Consider the following 17,362-nt stretch of genomic DNA (forward strand, 5'->3'; position numbering starts at 1 on the left):
TGGGCAAACATCATCAGTAACATTCTCCTGAAAACTTCCTAATGGCCAGTACTGCAAGCTGTGCTGCCTTTTCATAATATTCACATTAAAATAAAGTTCTTCGTGGTCTGAGGTGCCAACTTGTGGCCTGGGTGTCTTTCTCCTGTTTCAGTCTTTTTTTTTTTTTTTTTTCACCAAGTTTTGTTGGTTGCTTGCAAATTTCTGTAAGCACTGCTATATAAATGGGCTTGGTTAAGGACAAATCTTTCTGTCAGCAACAAGCCAAATATCTCGTAAGCATTGTTGGGTCAAGCTTACGAGGCAGGTAACTGAGCGAATCGAATTGGATACGATCGTCATGAAGAAACAAGAACTTTCAAGCAAGGACACTGAAGAGGACAATATCAAGTGCTACCCCATCATTGCTTGACCATGTTTTGCACACATCTCATATAAATGTAGAAATACTGTGGGTACAGATGGTAATGTTCACTGGTAGACACTAATAGAACGTATTGTGGTTGGGTAGATAGTTTCAAGAAGCAGCATTCGAAAGGCAGGTACAAACGAGAAGGTGGAAGCACTAGTCTATTTCTCTCAGTTGTGCTTATTTGTGTCTGTTCTCTTCTTCCTGAAGCTATGAATCACCTAGCTTATCTGCAAGTTCCGGTAACTACTTACTTATAATATTTCTCGTGTAGCTTTCACATGTGGATGTAGAAAATCAACTGGGGAATAAAGTGTGTGTGCAGTAGTGACATTGGTGCTCACTGCATGATTCTTTTATTGCTCAGAATAACCCATATTATACAATATTTTCTGACAAGCTCCGATTTGTGCCTAATTTTCAAGGGGCAACTTAAATACTCCGCCTAAAATTTGAAAGCTGAAAATAGTGGACCGCAATTATAAGCCTCTTAAGTTCTCAGGCCATGCAAGTATTGGATGAATGTTCTGACTTTGAGGCCTTTAGCTGCTCATGGTTCCAGTTGGTTATAGCACTGAAGTGAATTTGAAAACTTCAGTGCAAGATTAAAATCTCTGCGTAGAAATGCACCCATATAATCTGGCATATGTTATATCACTATCAATTGGAAATGTGAAGGGGCTCGTTGATTTCACATGTTGAAAATGTGCACTGAAGGGTCATTCCTTGCAGTGAGAGGTACTTGGCTGTGTAAGCATCCGTTCCAAGGTCATTAATACTTGATAGTTCAATATTTAGCCCACTTCACATAAGAGAGTGGCGCTACGGGTAGAACATCCGCCTCGCATGCAAGAGGACCGAGGCTCGAATCCCGGTGCCGCGCAATTCTCCACCGGATTAAAAAAAAGAAATCTCCGTGTCGATGGAATAGCATAAACAGGTTTGGGGCGCGACCTGATGCCGGTGAACACCTATGGTAACGCACTCCCTCACCAGAACAGGAGTTGGCTACCCTGGTGCAGTAATTGGCCGCAACTTCTCATGATTAGCTCTATAAAACCCTGGCCCTCAGTCACCAGTGGCTGCGGAACAACCGACCACAGCGGCGGTCAGACCTGTGACGCAGCAGGGGGTGCTAAGAATTTCTGGCTCTGCTGGACAGGCTGCCATTGGAAACTTACCCTGGCAACGTTTAATGCTAGAAGCCTAGCTAGTGAAGCTAGTTTAGCAGTGCTGTTAGAGGAACTAGAGGGTATGAAATGGGATATCATAGGGCTTAGTGAGGTTAGGAGGCCGAATGAGGCATATACTGTACTGAAAGATGGGCATGTACTGTGTTATCGAGGCTTACCAGAGAGGCGACAACTAGGAGTAGGTTTCCTTGTCAATAAGTATATAGCGGGTAATATTGATGAATTCTATAGTATTAATGAGAAGGTGGCAGGCATCGTTATTAGGCTTAATAAGCGGTATAAACTGAAGGTTGTACAGGCCTATGCACCTACATGTAGTTATGATGACCACACAGTTGAAAGCTTCTACAAGGATGTAGAATTGGCAATGCGAAAAGTAAAGACGCAGTATACTTTACTAACATGGAGAAAATTGAGCATGCTGTAAAGAACGGGGGAAGCCTTAAAGCGGTAAAGAAGAAATTGGGCATAGGCAAAAACCAGATGTATGCGATAAGGGACAAGGCGGGCAACGTCATCACTAATATGGACAAGATAGTCAAAGTAGCCGAGGAGTTCTATACAGATCTCTACAGTAGCCAAAGTAGTCAGGACCGTAATGAGATTGGCGGTAGGGAAAAACAGTCAGACGTTCCACCAGTGACGAAGGACGAGGTCAAGAAAGCACTAGAAACTATGAAAAGGGGGAAATCAGCTGGAGAGGATCAGATAACTACAGATTTGCTGAAGGACGGGGGGGATATCGTGCTAGAAAAACTGGCCACCCTGTATACGCAGTGCCTGGTGTCATCGACGGTACCGGAAGCATGGAAGAATGCAAACATTATCCTCATTCACAAGAAAGGGGACTCTAAGGACCTTAAAAATTACAGACCAATCAGCTTACTGTCTGTTACGTATAAGGTATTTACTAAGGTAATCGCTAATAGAATCAGGACAACCTTAGACTGCAATCAAGCAAAGGATCAAGCAGGGTTTCGGAAACGGTACTCTACTATCGATCACATCCATACCATCAATCAGGTGATAGAAAAATGCTCGGAATATAACCAGCCCTTATACATAGCATTCATTGATTACGAAAAAGCATTTGACTCAGTTGAAACCTCGGCGGTGATGCAGGCATTGCGAAATCGGGGGGTAGACGAGCCGTACGTGAAAGTGCTGGAAGATATATATAGTGGCTGCACAGCAACCATAGTTCTACATAAAGAAAGCAACAAAATTCCCATAAAGAAAGGTGTTAGGCAAGGAGACACAATCTCCCCAGTACTATTCACAGCTTGTTTAGAGGAAGTATTCAGAGACTTGGAATGGGAGCAGTTAGGGATTAGGGTAGATGGAGAATACCTCAGTAATCTGCGATTTGCTGATGACATTGCCTTGCTAAGCAACTCGGGAGATGAACTGCAAATAATGATTGATGACCTAGACAGGAAAAGTAGAAAGGTAGGCTTGAAAATCAATATGCAGAAGACTAAGGTAATGTTCAACAGCCTCGGGAAGGAACAGGAGTTTACATTAGCTAGCGAAATACTGGAAGTAGTAGGCGAATATATCTACTTAGGGCAGGTAGTAACCTCAGATCCGGATCATGAAAAGGAAATAACAAGAAGAATAAGATTGGGATGGAGCGCATTTGGCAAGCACTCGCAGATTATGACTAGCAGCTTACCGGTATCGCTCAAGAGGAAAGTATACAACAGTTGCATCTTGCCTGTACTCACCTATGGGGCTGAAACGTGGAGGCTAACCAAGAGAGTTCTACTTAAGTTGAGGACAACCCAGAGGGCTATGGAACGAAAAATGGTAGGGGTAACATTAAGAGATAGAAAGCGTGCAGAGTGGGTCAGAGAAATAACTCAAGTTAACGACATTCTAGTGGAAATTAAGAAGAAGAAATGGGCATGGGCAGGACATGTAGTGCGAAGAGAGGATAACCGATGGTCGCTGAGGGTAACAAACTGGATTCCAAGGGAAGGAAAGCGTAGCAGGGGGCGGCAGAAAGTTAGGTGGGCGGATGAGATTAAGAAGTTCGCAGGGGTCAAGTGGATGCAGCTAGCACAGAACCGGGTTCAGTGGAGAGATATGGGAGAGGCCTTCGCCCTGCAGTGGGTATAATCAGGCTGATGATGATGATGATGATACTGTACTAATGGGCAACTTCAATGCCAAGGTAGGGAAAAAGCAGGCAGGAGACCAGGCAGTAGGTGACTATGGCATTGGTTCTAGGAATAGCAGGGGGGAGTTACTAGTTGAGTTTGCAGAGCGTAATAACTTAAGAATCATGAATACCTTCTTCAGCAAACAGAAGAACCGGAAATGGACATGGAAAAACCCTAACGGGGCGACTAAAAATGAAATTGACTTCATACTGTTTTTCAACCCCCGCCATTATGCAAGATGTAGAGGTAATTGGGAAAGTGCGATACAGTGACCACAGGATGGTGAGCTCCCGAATGAGCCTAAATGTGAAGGAGGAACGCAAGAGATTAGTAAGAAAGAAACCCATCGATGAATTAGCTGTGCGGGGGAGGGCAGAAGAGTTTAGGATCTCGCTAAATAGATATTCAGCTCTAATCGAGAATGGTGACATTACCCTAGGAGCAATAAATAATAATTTTCGAGATATCATTACTGAGTGTGCTGTAGAAGTAAGCAGTAGAATAGTTAAAGAGGATACTGGTAAGCTGTCTAAGGAGACGAAAGATTTGATTAAGAAACGCCAGAGTATGAAAGCTTCCTATCCAACAGACCAGATAGAATTGGCTGAGATATCAAAGCTAATCATTAAGCGCGAAGTGGCCGATATAAGTAAGTATAACATCGAGAAAATTGAGCATGCTGTAAAAAACGGGGGAAGCCTTAAAGCGGTGAAGAAGAAATTGGGCATAGGCAAAAACCAAATTTATGCACTAAGGGACAAGGTGGGCAACGTCATCATGAATATGGGCAAGATAGTCAAAGTAGCCGAGGAGTTCTATAGTGATCTCTACAGTAGCCGAAGTAGTCAGGACCGTAATGAGATTGGCGGTAGGGAAAAACAGTCGGACGTTCCACCAGTGATGAAGGATGAGGTAAAGAAAGCAATAGAAACTATGAAAAGGGTGAAAGCAACTGGAGAGGATCAAATAACTGCAGATTTGTTGAAGGACGAGGGGGATATTGTGCTAGAAAAACTGGCCACCCTGTATACACAGTGTTTGGTGTCATCGACAGTACCGGAACCATGGAAGAATGCGAACATATCCTCATTCATAAGAAAGGGGACGCTAAGGATCTTAAAAATTACAGACCAATCAGCTTACTGTCTGTTACGTTTAAGGTATATACTAAGGTAATCGCTAATAGAATCAGGACAACCTTAGACTGCAATCAAGCAAAGGATCAAGCAGGTTTTCGGAAACGGTACTCTACTATCGATCATATCCATACCATCAACCAGGTGATAGAAAAATGCTCAGAATATAACCAGCCCTTATGTATAGCATTGATTGATTACGAAAAAGCATCTGACTCAGTAGAAATCTCAACGGTGATGCAAGCATTGCGAAATCGGGGTAGACGAGCCGTACGTGAAAGTGCTGGAAGATATATATAGAGAGTACACAGCAACCATAGTTCTGCATAAAGAAAGTAACAAAATTTCCCTAAAGAAAGGTGTTAGGCAAGGAGACACAATCTCCACAGTACTATTCACAGCTTGCTTAGAGGAAGTATTCAGAGACTTGGAATGGGAGCAGTTAGGGATAAGGGTAGATGGAGAATACCTCAGTAATCTGGGATTTGCTGATGACATTGCCTTGCTAAGTAACTCGAGGGATGAACTGCAAATAATGATTGATGACCTAGACAGGAAAAGTAGAAAGGGATGCTTGAAAATTAATATGCAGAAGACTAAGGTAATGTTCAACAGCTTCGGGAAGGAACAGCAGTTTACGTTGGGTAGCGAAGCACTGGAAGTAGTAGGCAAATATGTCTACTTAGGACAGGTAGTAACCACAGCTCCGGACCATGAAAAGGAAATAAGAAGAAGATTCGGATGGAGCACATTTTGCAAGCACTCGCAGATTATGACTAGCAGCTTACCGGTATCGCTCAAGGGGAAAATATACAACAGTTGCATCTTACCTGTACTCACCTATGGCGCTGAAATGTGGAGGCTAACCAAGGGAGTTCTACTTAAGTTGAGGACAACCCAGAGGGCTATGGAACGAAAAATGGTAGGGGTAACATTAGGAGATAGGAAGCGTGCAGAGTGAGTCAGAGAAATAACTCAAGTTATCGACATTCTAGCAGAAATTAGGAAGAAGAAATGGGCATGGGCAGGACATGTAGTGCGAAGAGAGGATAACCGATGGTTGCTGAGGGTAACAAACTGGATTCCAAGGGAAGGAAAGCGTAGCAAGGGGAGGCAGAAGGTTAGGTGGGCGGATGAGGTTAAGAAGTTCGCAGGGGTGAAGTGGATGCTGCTAGCACAGAACCGGGTTAATTGGAGAAATATAGGAGAGGCCTTCGCCCTGCAGTGGATATAGTCAGGGTGGTGATGATGACAGGAAACTTGGCATTTGCTGTTTGAGCTGCTTATGTAAGCTTGTGTCCTTGCTGATATTTTGACCGAGACGTGTGCTGCCTGTCAATAATACTGGGTTGCACGTAGAATGGTTGCACCGAACGGATGTACACAAAAGAGAACACAGCAGCACAGACGTGTCTTAGCCCTTTCCTGTTACACCTGTTTTATATAACCCACCTACACATAACCGATATCAACCAATTGGCAGTGATAGGGTTGATAGCATGAATCTCCTGCACTTAGTGCAGTTTTGGTCTCGCATTTACTGCGGGTCTTGTTTTAGTTGGATTTGAAAAAAATTGTCTGACATTAGGAGAGTTTTGTTGTTGCTGATCATGGATATTTTTGCATTGTGGTGGTTGTTCATGGCCAGCTTTAATTTTATAGTAACCATTTCTACTGCATGTTCTTCTAGCTAGCTTTCTTGCAGTGACCACATTCTGAGTTTGAAATGAGATATGTGCTTATAGGTAGTCCCTTTCTGTTCATTAAATGATAGAAAGTGGCTAATGAAAATTTATCGGTGCAAGCTGTCCCTTCCTAAAAGGAAGTGCATAGTTCTGACTTGAAAAATGGTGCAATGTATGGTATAATCCTCACAAACAAAATGAGTTGTGAAAAGATCAAACAGTCTACAGTGATATAAGAAATCGAGAAACTAATACAAATGGATCCTTTAAAATATGGCCGCACGTTTATAGTGGGAGCAGGACAACACATTCTGTGTCTGTTAGCACTCTGGAATTTCTGACAGCAGCTTTTTTTCTTATATTTTCAGGGCACCAGCATTTTACAGATATATGTCTACAGGACATGCATCTAACACATGTAGAAGAGTTAAAAAGTTTAATTTGTTTTCTTGTTATTTCAGTTTAATTTGTTTCTTTTGTATTTGCTCTTAATTTCTGTAATGTGGTTCAGCTTAGTTAGTTGAGTATTTAACATTTGGATAATCTAATTAAGACCTTGAGAGGTGCTGAGGAAACTCCAACTGCTTTGGAGTTCTGAAATTTTGAGGTTCTGAATCTTAAAAAAGAAATTGTCATGAATTCTGAGGGGGAAGTTAAATAGCCCAGTGTGCACCTTTATGGGGCTTCAACAAGGCAAGGTAGTAAAAAATGCCAGGCATAAGCTGCTCTGCAAAGCACCCACAATCATAGCAGGCCAGTAGATTTAACCAAGTACACCGCATCATGGTTCTCGATTCTCTTGCCAGTGCTGTACACCTCACACGTGGGTTTACGTTTTTCATTCATATAACATTGGCTATAGTATGTAGTGGTGTCCATCTTTGAATGGTAATGCCAATATTACCATGATGGTGCAGGGCAAAATCATCATGTCTTTTTAATCTCTCAAGAGTATGATTGCTGTCTTCTCCTTCCCTCGGCTGAGATTAGGTCCCTGTATGGGAGAGGCCTATCTGAGCTGACATAAGGGCGTCATTACAGGCCATGAATAGTAGGGTATTATTTGGGTTATTAGATTTATTACTTGCACTTGACAGAAAAAAAAGTTGACTTGCCTTCTCAAGAAATGCTTCGCAGATGATGGTAGTTTCATTAAAGGGCTCCTGACACAGTACTTACGCTAATATCTAATGCAAGATGTCCATAGAGGTGGTTTTTGTGAGCATTCGAGTCAAATTCAAAGGTTTTGCATGGCGTGTATAATTTTCAAAAAGTACTCCTGGCGACCACTGGCCAGCTATTAGGGTGACACCTTCCCACATGCTGCCTCCTTGATGATGTATTGGGGCTTGCTGGATGCATCCACTCATTAGACACTCCACAGTGACGGGGCGTGGTGAAGTGCCGTCGCGACTTGTTTTAATGTTTTCTTGCATGCTGGCATGAGCCGAGTTGAGGGGGGAGTGGAGAAGCATTATTATTGATCATCCAAAATGTTTAGTGCTAATGAAGCTAGGTTAAAATATTGCATTGCAGAGAAGATTGATGAAAGATCTATTCCTCGTGTGCATTTTCTAGTTTTAATAAATAGCTTTTCATGGGCTGTTTAAAGAACGGTAAAGGACTCAATGGATTTGGTAGCACTTGTGTGCAAATTATTACACTAAACTCGCTCAGTTAAATATCTCAGTTTTGCTAAACTAGAATAGCAAATGTTTTTTCTTTTCTTTTTTTTTGTTAATATGAAATAAGGGGCTGTAGGAAAGACAATGAATTAATAAATGAGCAGAAAGATAGACGTTGAAGTCTACAGTGCAGCATTATTGACAGTGCTTCCTTGGAATTTTCATTCAACGTTAATGGTGGCCCTTGCTGTCATAGCCTTACACTTAGGTGTGACTAGGATATTGCCAAGTATTTCATATTATTATGTTGCATTTGCATTGTCATCATATACTGTTGTAATGTATGTTGCTTAATCAGAAGTCTATGTAAATTAATTATGAGGCTGAGCACTGTGTTGTTATCTTTTAGATGAGGTCATCCCAATCATCCGTACGGTCACCATTGAAGATGACCTTGCCGTAAGTCCCACCTCTGTGCTGCCTTGTGTCGGAGAGACAAAGCGAACCACCAGTTTACTCTGTGCATGCACAAATTGGCCAGAACTTTTAAGACAAGTGTTTTCTACTGTGTGTCAGAAGCAATTGGGTTGGTCTTGCAAAGGCTGGTGTGTGGAAATTTTTATTCTATTGTTGGTGGACATTTAAAATGTTCGTCCTCACTCACCTCACTGGGCTTCCAGGGTTCTAGCTTGCATTTATTGTTGCAGTTCTTACACAGGCAAGCGTGTTTAGATGCACAAACTTAATCAGTCAGTCTTGTTGCTTCTTGAGAAAGCTGTGCTAGCTGGCTTCTGGTTATGCCTAACCATTAAGACATCTGACGAAGACTAACAAATGTAGCTGTGTATTGCTGTGAGCAATAATTGAGTGTTTCTTAATGCACTTGTTCAACAGTAGTAAACTACATTGCCTGAATAGAGAAATTTAGACAGAAGGGGTGCAAAAAAATTAGCAAGGTTTCAACTAAGGTTCGATCTAGTCAGACATGTGAAAGCACGGTTTAATTAAGTTTAGCAGTTGCTTGGTAATTTTTTTTTACTATAATTTTTTATTTGGTTATGCTCTAGGCATCGTCTCCTCTAGAAAGATGCCTGCGGCATCGCTCGCTTACCCATTGGAGCCGCTGTGCCTTCAGTTGCAGGCGGTCGTCAAGAGATGGCGCCAGATAGCCCCCTATCTCCGCAAATAGGGTGGGGTGGTGTGGTTTTGAAGCAGCAGCGGTAGTCCTGAACGCGCATGCGCAAATGCATGTTGCAGGTGGGCGCCGTAAGGATCGCGAGCTACCACCACAGGTGGAAAGGAGGAAATAGGGAAAGGTAAGGGCAGCGGGTTTTCGGCGCATGCAGCGTGCATCTTTCTAGAGGAGGCGATGCTCTAGGTTATACACACATTAGGCAACATGTTCACGTTTATGGCGTCTTCTCTCCCGTTCCAACTCAGCCCGCCGAACATGGTGTGCTTCTTCGGCCGAGACAGTAGAAGGACTCACTCGCCTAGTGTGGTCTGACATGACATAGCATGGCAGGCAGCAAGATGTTATTTATATATATTTGTTGATATGTTTAGTTATTATTTTATTCTTTTATCCCACTAATTATTATGGGTTATTGTTTTATTAGTATTTGTTATTACCCTTATTACTATTTATTGTTTTTACATACCTTACTAACACTGTCATTGGTAATTGGTTTACGGGAAAGGAAAGGCGCTGTATCTGTCAGGCTGTTTGTGGACACCTGAATAATATAATAATTGATTTACAGGAAATGAAAGGCGCAGTATCTGTGGGGCTGTCTGTGGACCTTCGCACAATCCTTGGGCCTCTCCCGTCGTTCTTGTCACCAAAAAAGACGGCTCCATCCACTTTTGCGTTGACTATCGGCGCTTGAACAAAATCACCCGTAAGGACGTCTATCCTTTGCCGCGTATCGACGACGCTCTTGACTGTTTACAAGGCGCAGAATTTTTCTCATCTTTGGACCTTCGTTCTGGATACTTGCAAGTCCCGCTTGCCGATACAGACCGTGCCAAGACAGCTTTCGTGACGCCAGACGGACTGTATGAATTCGTCTTGCCGTTCGGACTGTGTAATTCACCTGCCACGTTCGAGCGCATGATGGACAGCATATTGCGCGGCCTCAAGTGGAAGACCTGCTTGTGCTATTTGGATGACATTGTTGTTCTCTCGCCAGATTTCCCGACGCACCTTGCTCTATTGAAACGTTTTGGAATGCATTACTGCAGCTGGCCTCCAACTAAATTTATAGAAATGTCACTTTGCCGCACGGCAATTGACAATTTTGGGCCATGTTGTTTCTAAGGACGGTGTGCTCCCCGATTCAGCTAAACTTCATGTTGTCACTGCATTCCCAAAACCATCCACGATGAAGGAACTCTGAAGTTTCATAGGCCTCTGCTCTTATTTCTGACGGTTCATCCGCAATTTTGCTTCCATCATCGCGCCATTGGCAACCCTCCTTCTTGGAAGCAACGACCTCTCCGGTTGATGTTCTGCCTGTGACGAGGCGTTTAGTACGCTGCTCTGATTGCTTATCTCGCCACCCAATTTGCCGCATTTTGACCCTCATGCTCCTACTGAGATTCACACTGATGCAAGCGGCACAGGTATCGGTGCTATTCTAGCGCAACGAAAACCGGGTGTGCCGACTATGTTGTTGCCTACGCGAGTCGCACCTTGACGAAGCCGGAGCTAAACTACTCAGTTATGGAGAAGGAGTGCCTAGCCATAGTTTGGGCAATAGGAAAATTTCGCCCTTATGTGTACGGCCGACCCTTCAAAGTCGTTACGAACCATCATTTTCTGTGTTGGCTGTTCTCCCGTAAGGATCCAACTGGCTGCCTCGCTTGCTGGGCATTACGGCTTCAAGAATATGATATTCGTGTTGTGTATCGATCTGAAGGAAGCATAACGCCGACGCACTGTCTCGCTCTCCGCTACCCCCTGAAAGTGTTTCCGATTTCCCCATTGACTGCAGTTCCTTGTCTTTGACCAACATGGCCGTTGAGCAACCCAAAAATTTATGGATCGCCTTCCTTCTCGCTTTCCTTTCTACCTCTTCGCCCACTTCGACGCCTCGTGCAATTCGCCGCCAAGCTGTTCATTTTAAAATTCGCGATGGCCTGTTACGCCGGAATTATCTATCTTCCGGCCGCAAATGGCTGCTCGTCATTCCTTGACACTTGCGTTCCGAAATCTCACTTCATTTCACACTGACTTGCAAGCCGCTCAAGCTAGCACATTCAAGACTTATACTCGGCTTAACTTGCGTTTCTACTGGCACGGGATGTACACTTATGTCTGCAAGTTCGTTCGCTCCTGCCTTGATTGCCAACGCTGGAAGGTCGCCTATCGCCATTCCACCGGCCCCATGAAGCCTCTTACTTGCCTATCAAGACCTTTCGATCGAGTAGGCATTGACCTCTACGGCCCGCTTCCCTACACTGCAACCGAAAACTGCTGGGTCATTGTAGCGGTAGATCATCTCACCCGTTATGCTGAAACCACCACTCTACCTGCTGCTACAGCACGCGAAGTTGCCACCTTCACCTTACACCACTTCATCCTTCGTCACGGAGCGCCACGGGAACTGTTGAGCGACCGTGGTCGTGTATTCGTATCTGAAGTGGTTTCGTCCCTCCTGCAGCAATGTAATATCACCTATCGCAATACCTAGGGCCTACCACCCGCAGACTAATGGTCTGACTGAAAGATTCAACCAAACTCTAGGCGACATGTTGTCGATGTACGTAGCTGCCGACCATTCCAACTGGGACACATTGCTACCCTTCGGCACGTATGCATATAACACCGCTACACAGACCACTACGGGATTGTCGCCATTTTTCCTATTATATGAACATGAGCCATCTTCGCCACTCGACACTATACTTCTTTACCGGCTCGATTCTTCTGAAGCCACCACTGTGTCCGAAGCCTCGAGATAAGCTGAGAAGTGCAGGAAGCTCGCCCGTTCACTCACGTCTTCCGATCAGGGCCGACAGAAAAATCGTTTTTGACTTAGCCCACGCCGCCGATAGCTTTCTTCCGCAAGCCCATGTTTGGCTATGTGTGCCTTGTGCGTCACCTAGCCTCTCCTTCAAGCTACTGCTGAGATACCAAGGACCCTACCGCGTCCTTGAGCTCACCTCACCCGTAAATTACATTGTGGAGCCCATCACGCCTTTGCTAGGCCTTCGACGACGTGGGCGTGAGACCGTCCATGTTTCTCGGTTCAAACCGTGCTATGACCCAGACGTGTTGTTGTCCCCTTAAGTCGCCAGGATGGCTCCCTATTCTCCTGGGGGGGGGGGGGGGGGTTGATTGTAAAGAAGACCTGGCGCCAGCGCGCCGGCACGAGACGCGAGCACCAGTCGTTCGAGCCAGCGCCTACTTGCCAGCGCCTACCTGGAAGCCTCGACCTAACCCTAGCAAACGAGCTCGCCCTGCAATAAAGCTCGTTACAACCTGAATAATATAATAATAATTGATTTACAGGAAATGAAAGGTGCTGTATCTGTGGGGCTGCCTGTGGACACCTGCATATTATAGTAATAATTGGTTTACAGGAAAGGGAAGGCGCAGTATCTGTGGCGCACATTCTGAAGACCTGGGTAGACCTCATGAAATAGTGCATTCACACTAAAAGCTTTTCTGAACAGCTTGGAAAAGCTGCAGTCCATCAATATATATATATTTTAAGAGAGATGCATGACCTGTGGAAAGGAGAAAGAAGAGGAAATCAGAGACGTCGCGTGCCGAAGACGATAAAGAAGTGAAGACGACAAAGCGGATGAAGCTCAAGCTGTCGCTGTGAACGCTGGCCTTCGTAGCTGCTGCATAGGATAAATATATTGCTATGTGAACCATCTGAACCACTTCATTACAGCACATATATATATATATATATATATATATATATATATATATATATATATATATATATATATAAATATATCACTATACAATATTGTATAACTACTCGTGTAGGAAATAAATTCCACACTTAGCACATTGTTTGTGTCGGCGTGGCTGCCATGGACGTCACGTGGCCCGCCAAACGGCGGCTTGCAGGAATAAACAGACAGCTATACTCCACGACAGCCAAACGCAGACCCAACAAAAACGTTTCACAGCAGCGTTGTATATGGCCACGAGAAGAGAAATGATAGCCTAAATTGTTGCTTGTTCTTGTGCCTTGGTTAAGGTTCATGAGCATCTTGCTTTCGTGCTTCAATTTAACCCTATCTTAACACAAAGAAAAATTGTTTACAACAGATTTGTCTTGATCTGTCACTAGATCAACCCATTCTAGTCATGAAGGCATTGCTAACGAGAAATATGTTTCCTTTTAAGGTCTTTTTTTTTTTTTTACATCTACAGATATTTTATATTAGCGCTGAAAAATATCAAGATGAGGAAGGTGCAGATGGAAGATACCGGTGTCGTGTAGAAACTATCGTAGCGATTGCACCATGACCTCTTGTTCTGTGAAGTTGATGGGAAATATTCTGGATGGGGAAAATTTGAACATTTTGGTTGTTGAGACGTCTTTGCAGACCTGTTCATAATGTGACACAGCTATTTCAAGATTAATTTTCTTTCTCAGCTTTTGATTGTTGATAGCCAGATTCGTTGGGAAGGGTACAGGACCCAAGGTCGCATTTTTTATTGTAGAACTTCAGAGCAGGTCAACAGTAAACAGTTGATTATTCTCTTTCAGGCTTGCATCCAAACACTACAGAAGGTTAGAATTGAGGCACCACCTTCGGCCAGCGGTGAGACTGAACTTCCCACTACATGTGTATTTTGATGCTGTATTTGGGAGTGGAAGTAGTTAGGCTTGGTTTGGTTGTAGTTTTAATGTTGTGCATGTTGAGTGCTGCTTTGAGGAAGACGAGCTGTGCTGCAGCTCATTTCTTTCATTCAGTTATCACGACACCGAAGGGCAGATGAATGCTGCACAGAGGTATAGTAGATGACCACTGAAATGTGTTGTCTTGAAGAAATAACTTGGCGGCGCTCATGCCTCCCACAGCGAGGTAGCCAAAATGCATGCGAGCAGTGAAAATACCTGAAAAAATCCACTAACTTGTGTCACATATTTGAGCCGTTGGTTTGAAATTGACATGCGAATTTATGAGACACTTGTGGGTTGTGCCAAGTTGGGATATCATTTTCTGCACATTCCACCCCATGGTGTTAGAAAAGTTGGGTGTATGAACGAGCCTCTCCTGTGCAGCATACCGCTGATCGTAGTGTGCCCAGCCTCCGAAATATGGCGCAACTTTGTTATGGGCCGTCGACACCAGAGCGCAGCACTTGTAAACACGCGGGTAGACTCGCAGGGATTCGGGAAGAAACTCTACACTGTTAGAAGTTCGCTGAAAAAGAATATATTAGTTTAGGCCTTTTACAGTCTCCAAACACACCAAGAAATGGGTCGGCTATATTGCATTTTGCTTCTGCTTAAAAGCGACCAGTTTGGCCATGCTTTCAATCCATGAAATCACATTCACTTGAGAGGACATCTTGCGAGGAGGCTTTTAATACCTAGACACTGTGGGCAGCAAAATATAACTCATTGAAATCTTGAGGAAATGCAAAGTAGCCAATGCACGCGCATGCAGTCTTCACGTCATGCCAAGACTGCCGTTCGTTGAGCGAAGGTATCACTTCTGTTAGAGAAAGAGAAAGCAAATATTCTTTTCGAATCAATGTATCTGAACTGGAGGCGACGATGGTAAAAGAAAGACAAGAAGCTCAGACGGCGTGCTCGCCCTGTGGTGCGTGAGAGGCGCTGTTATATCATAGCTCACAAGAGCGCTGCCGCCAGGGCCGGCACGTGTTCTGGCTCTTCGCTGATTCTGCATGTAATTCGACGCTGCTGCGCCAGCAAGATGCAGTCTTTAGAATACGATGTATGTTTCTTGCGCAAGTCATATGCACTGTTCTGGTGGCTGAGGCGGCAGGCAGAGTTTTGAAAATCAATCCTGGAAAAGACGGCGGCTTGGCAAGCGTTCGAACGTTCGCCCGCCCTTTTCTGTGGTTTGTTTGAGGTTTCCAGTTCCTGCAGTCTCCAGCGGTAATACAAAACTGACCATATGTGGAAGCGCCTTATTGCAAACTAGATGGTTTGTGTTCGCTGATAGCTGAAACAGCTTCATCTGGCGCTACTCTGTAGTTTAATAGGCTAATGCACATGTGAAAAATGGGTCACGTGTGGGGCGTTATTCCACGCAGCACCACACTAGCACAGCCCGCATATGGCGTATTGCGCTTTAAAACACTCGAGAGGGATGTCTGACTGGTACTCTTCAGTCACCAAGAGGAGCAATTTAACATATTCGTTTGTATCATTCAACGTGGCCGGCACGTTGAATGCTTTACAGTGCTGATCGAGTTGTTCAAAAGCACAGATATGGCCCGCCCCCACGAGCCATCTGGGGCCGGGACATGAGCATTTTGGCGGGTCCTGGGTTGAGCTTAAAGTTGCGGGACAGGGCTGGATTCAAGTTGGGCTGATGTGCAGTTTTTATTCACTTTGCATTGTGAATTACACACCTGCAGTTTTGCAGCAGCAAAGCGGAAGAAATATTCAATTGTATGCGCTAAGAAAAAAAGTGAGGTCTTATTGACCTATTTATTCACTTATTACCGAACTGCAGTGGCTTAGTCATTAAGGCTCTCGATACTGATATGGGATACCCTAGTTTGATCCCAGCGACAGCATTTTGGTGGAGGCGGACAGCATGGAAGACATCTATTTAGTGATGTCAGTGCTCGGTGAAGAACACCAGGTAGTCGAAATGATCCTTGGCCATCTGCTAAGGCGTCCTCACAGCATGAGCCGCCTTGGGACCTTAAGGTTTGATGATCTTCGGTTTTTTCGGTTCCGAGGGCTGCCTTTCGGCGTGTCGCTTTTTATTTTTCGAAGCCTTCAAAGAGTAGACAGGGCAGGCAGGGAATATCGTGGGAACCGCATCCTTTGCTAGCAACGCGCGGCACGCTTTGCAGCACACGACCACTGTACTCCACCTCCCATGTTTTGGACACAAACCTGGGCTCCAAATTCCTCTCACAAACATAGTAGAGCTTGTAGAGATTGTAGAGCTCGGTCCTTCCCTGGTATTGCCCGCTGCCACAACTCAAGCCGCTCATCGTCTTTCGGTGTTGAAAAAAGCAAAAATTTTTCCTTGCAGGATTAGTAGCCCATATTGCATCGGGAAACAAACCACTTTTTTCCCCATCACCTGAACACAAAATATACCATGATCGAAGAACGGAATGGAATGTGGGTGTCAGCTTCATGCACCGTGTAATGAGCGAGGCAAACGAAACCCGCGGGCGATGCAAGTTGGGAACTGACTGCTATTTCTTGCGGCAAGCAGCGGACCCTCAGCCCCCAACAGTCAACGCCACCTCTCGGTAGCCTGCAGAAATTTGGGCGTCGGCGTTGCTACTTGCTCTTCGCTGCGGAGCAGCCCGTTCATACACCTCCTCTATTCTAATGCCGTGTTCTGCCCTTTGTCGGTGTTCTTACCGAACCAATGGTCAAGAAGGACTCCTTCCCTACTTCATCCCGTATTTGTTTCATTCTCCTGCCGATTTTCTCTAGGCTGTTTCGTCTTGCCTGTACTCTATCAAGGCATATAAATGCTGCCATTGGCTGGTCTCATTATGTAAGGGTAGAGGCGAGTCCTCTACAAGCGTGTTGTCAAGAAAAAGGTAATAAATGAAGGAGGCTGGTGGCTTCGAACACCAGTACTCAGACATCAGAAACATCGCATGTGTAGCAGTGGTCACTGCTTTAGCATATTAAACGGTGTGTAGGACCACACCATGCAGCAGGCTGAAAATGGGGAGAGAAGAAGCTTGAGAGGCAACAGATGGCCACTCTCTGAGGAGCTTGTTTTTGTGGCCCCCTTGCATTTACATCAGCTGTCTTTGTGAACTGACCACACTTAGTGACCACTAAGTTGTCACTGACCACAGTGTTCTCTCTCTCCTGCAGGCAAACTGCCCTGCATTGTCAGGCTGGCGCCCAAGGTTTATGCAGAAAAAGAGGTGGGACTCCCCTCCATTCACTGTTTCTATTGTATTCTTCTCTCAGTGTTTGCTTTCCTTATTGATA

At 44.6% G+C, this 17,362-nt stretch overlaps 1 protein-coding gene across 2 annotated transcripts in view; it reads left to right on the forward strand.

Annotated features, from left to right (window-relative positions):
* The window catches only part of LOC146194406 (uncharacterized), a 136,598-nt gene that overhangs the window by 4,467 nt on the left and 114,769 nt on the right, over positions 1 to 17,362 (forward strand). Inside the window, exons 4-6 of one of the 2 annotated variants that reach the window (XM_084597399.1) lie at positions 8,620 to 8,669; positions 13,952 to 14,006; positions 17,243 to 17,295. In XM_084597399.1, the coding sequence (XP_084453525.1) occupies positions 8,620 to 8,669; positions 13,952 to 14,006; positions 17,243 to 17,295 (158 nt within the window). The remainder of the gene's footprint in view (positions 1 to 8,619; positions 8,670 to 13,951; positions 14,007 to 17,242; positions 17,296 to 17,362) is intronic. The other variant, XM_084597400.1, reaches the window with a different exon arrangement.

The sequence above is a fragment of the Amblyomma maculatum genome, chromosome 3 (genome assembly GCF_055883805.1).
Source record: "Amblyomma maculatum isolate TAMU_Amacu chromosome 3, ASM5588380v1, whole genome shotgun sequence".
In the NCBI taxonomy this organism is placed as follows: Eukaryota; Metazoa; Arthropoda; class Arachnida; order Ixodida; family Ixodidae; genus Amblyomma; species Amblyomma maculatum.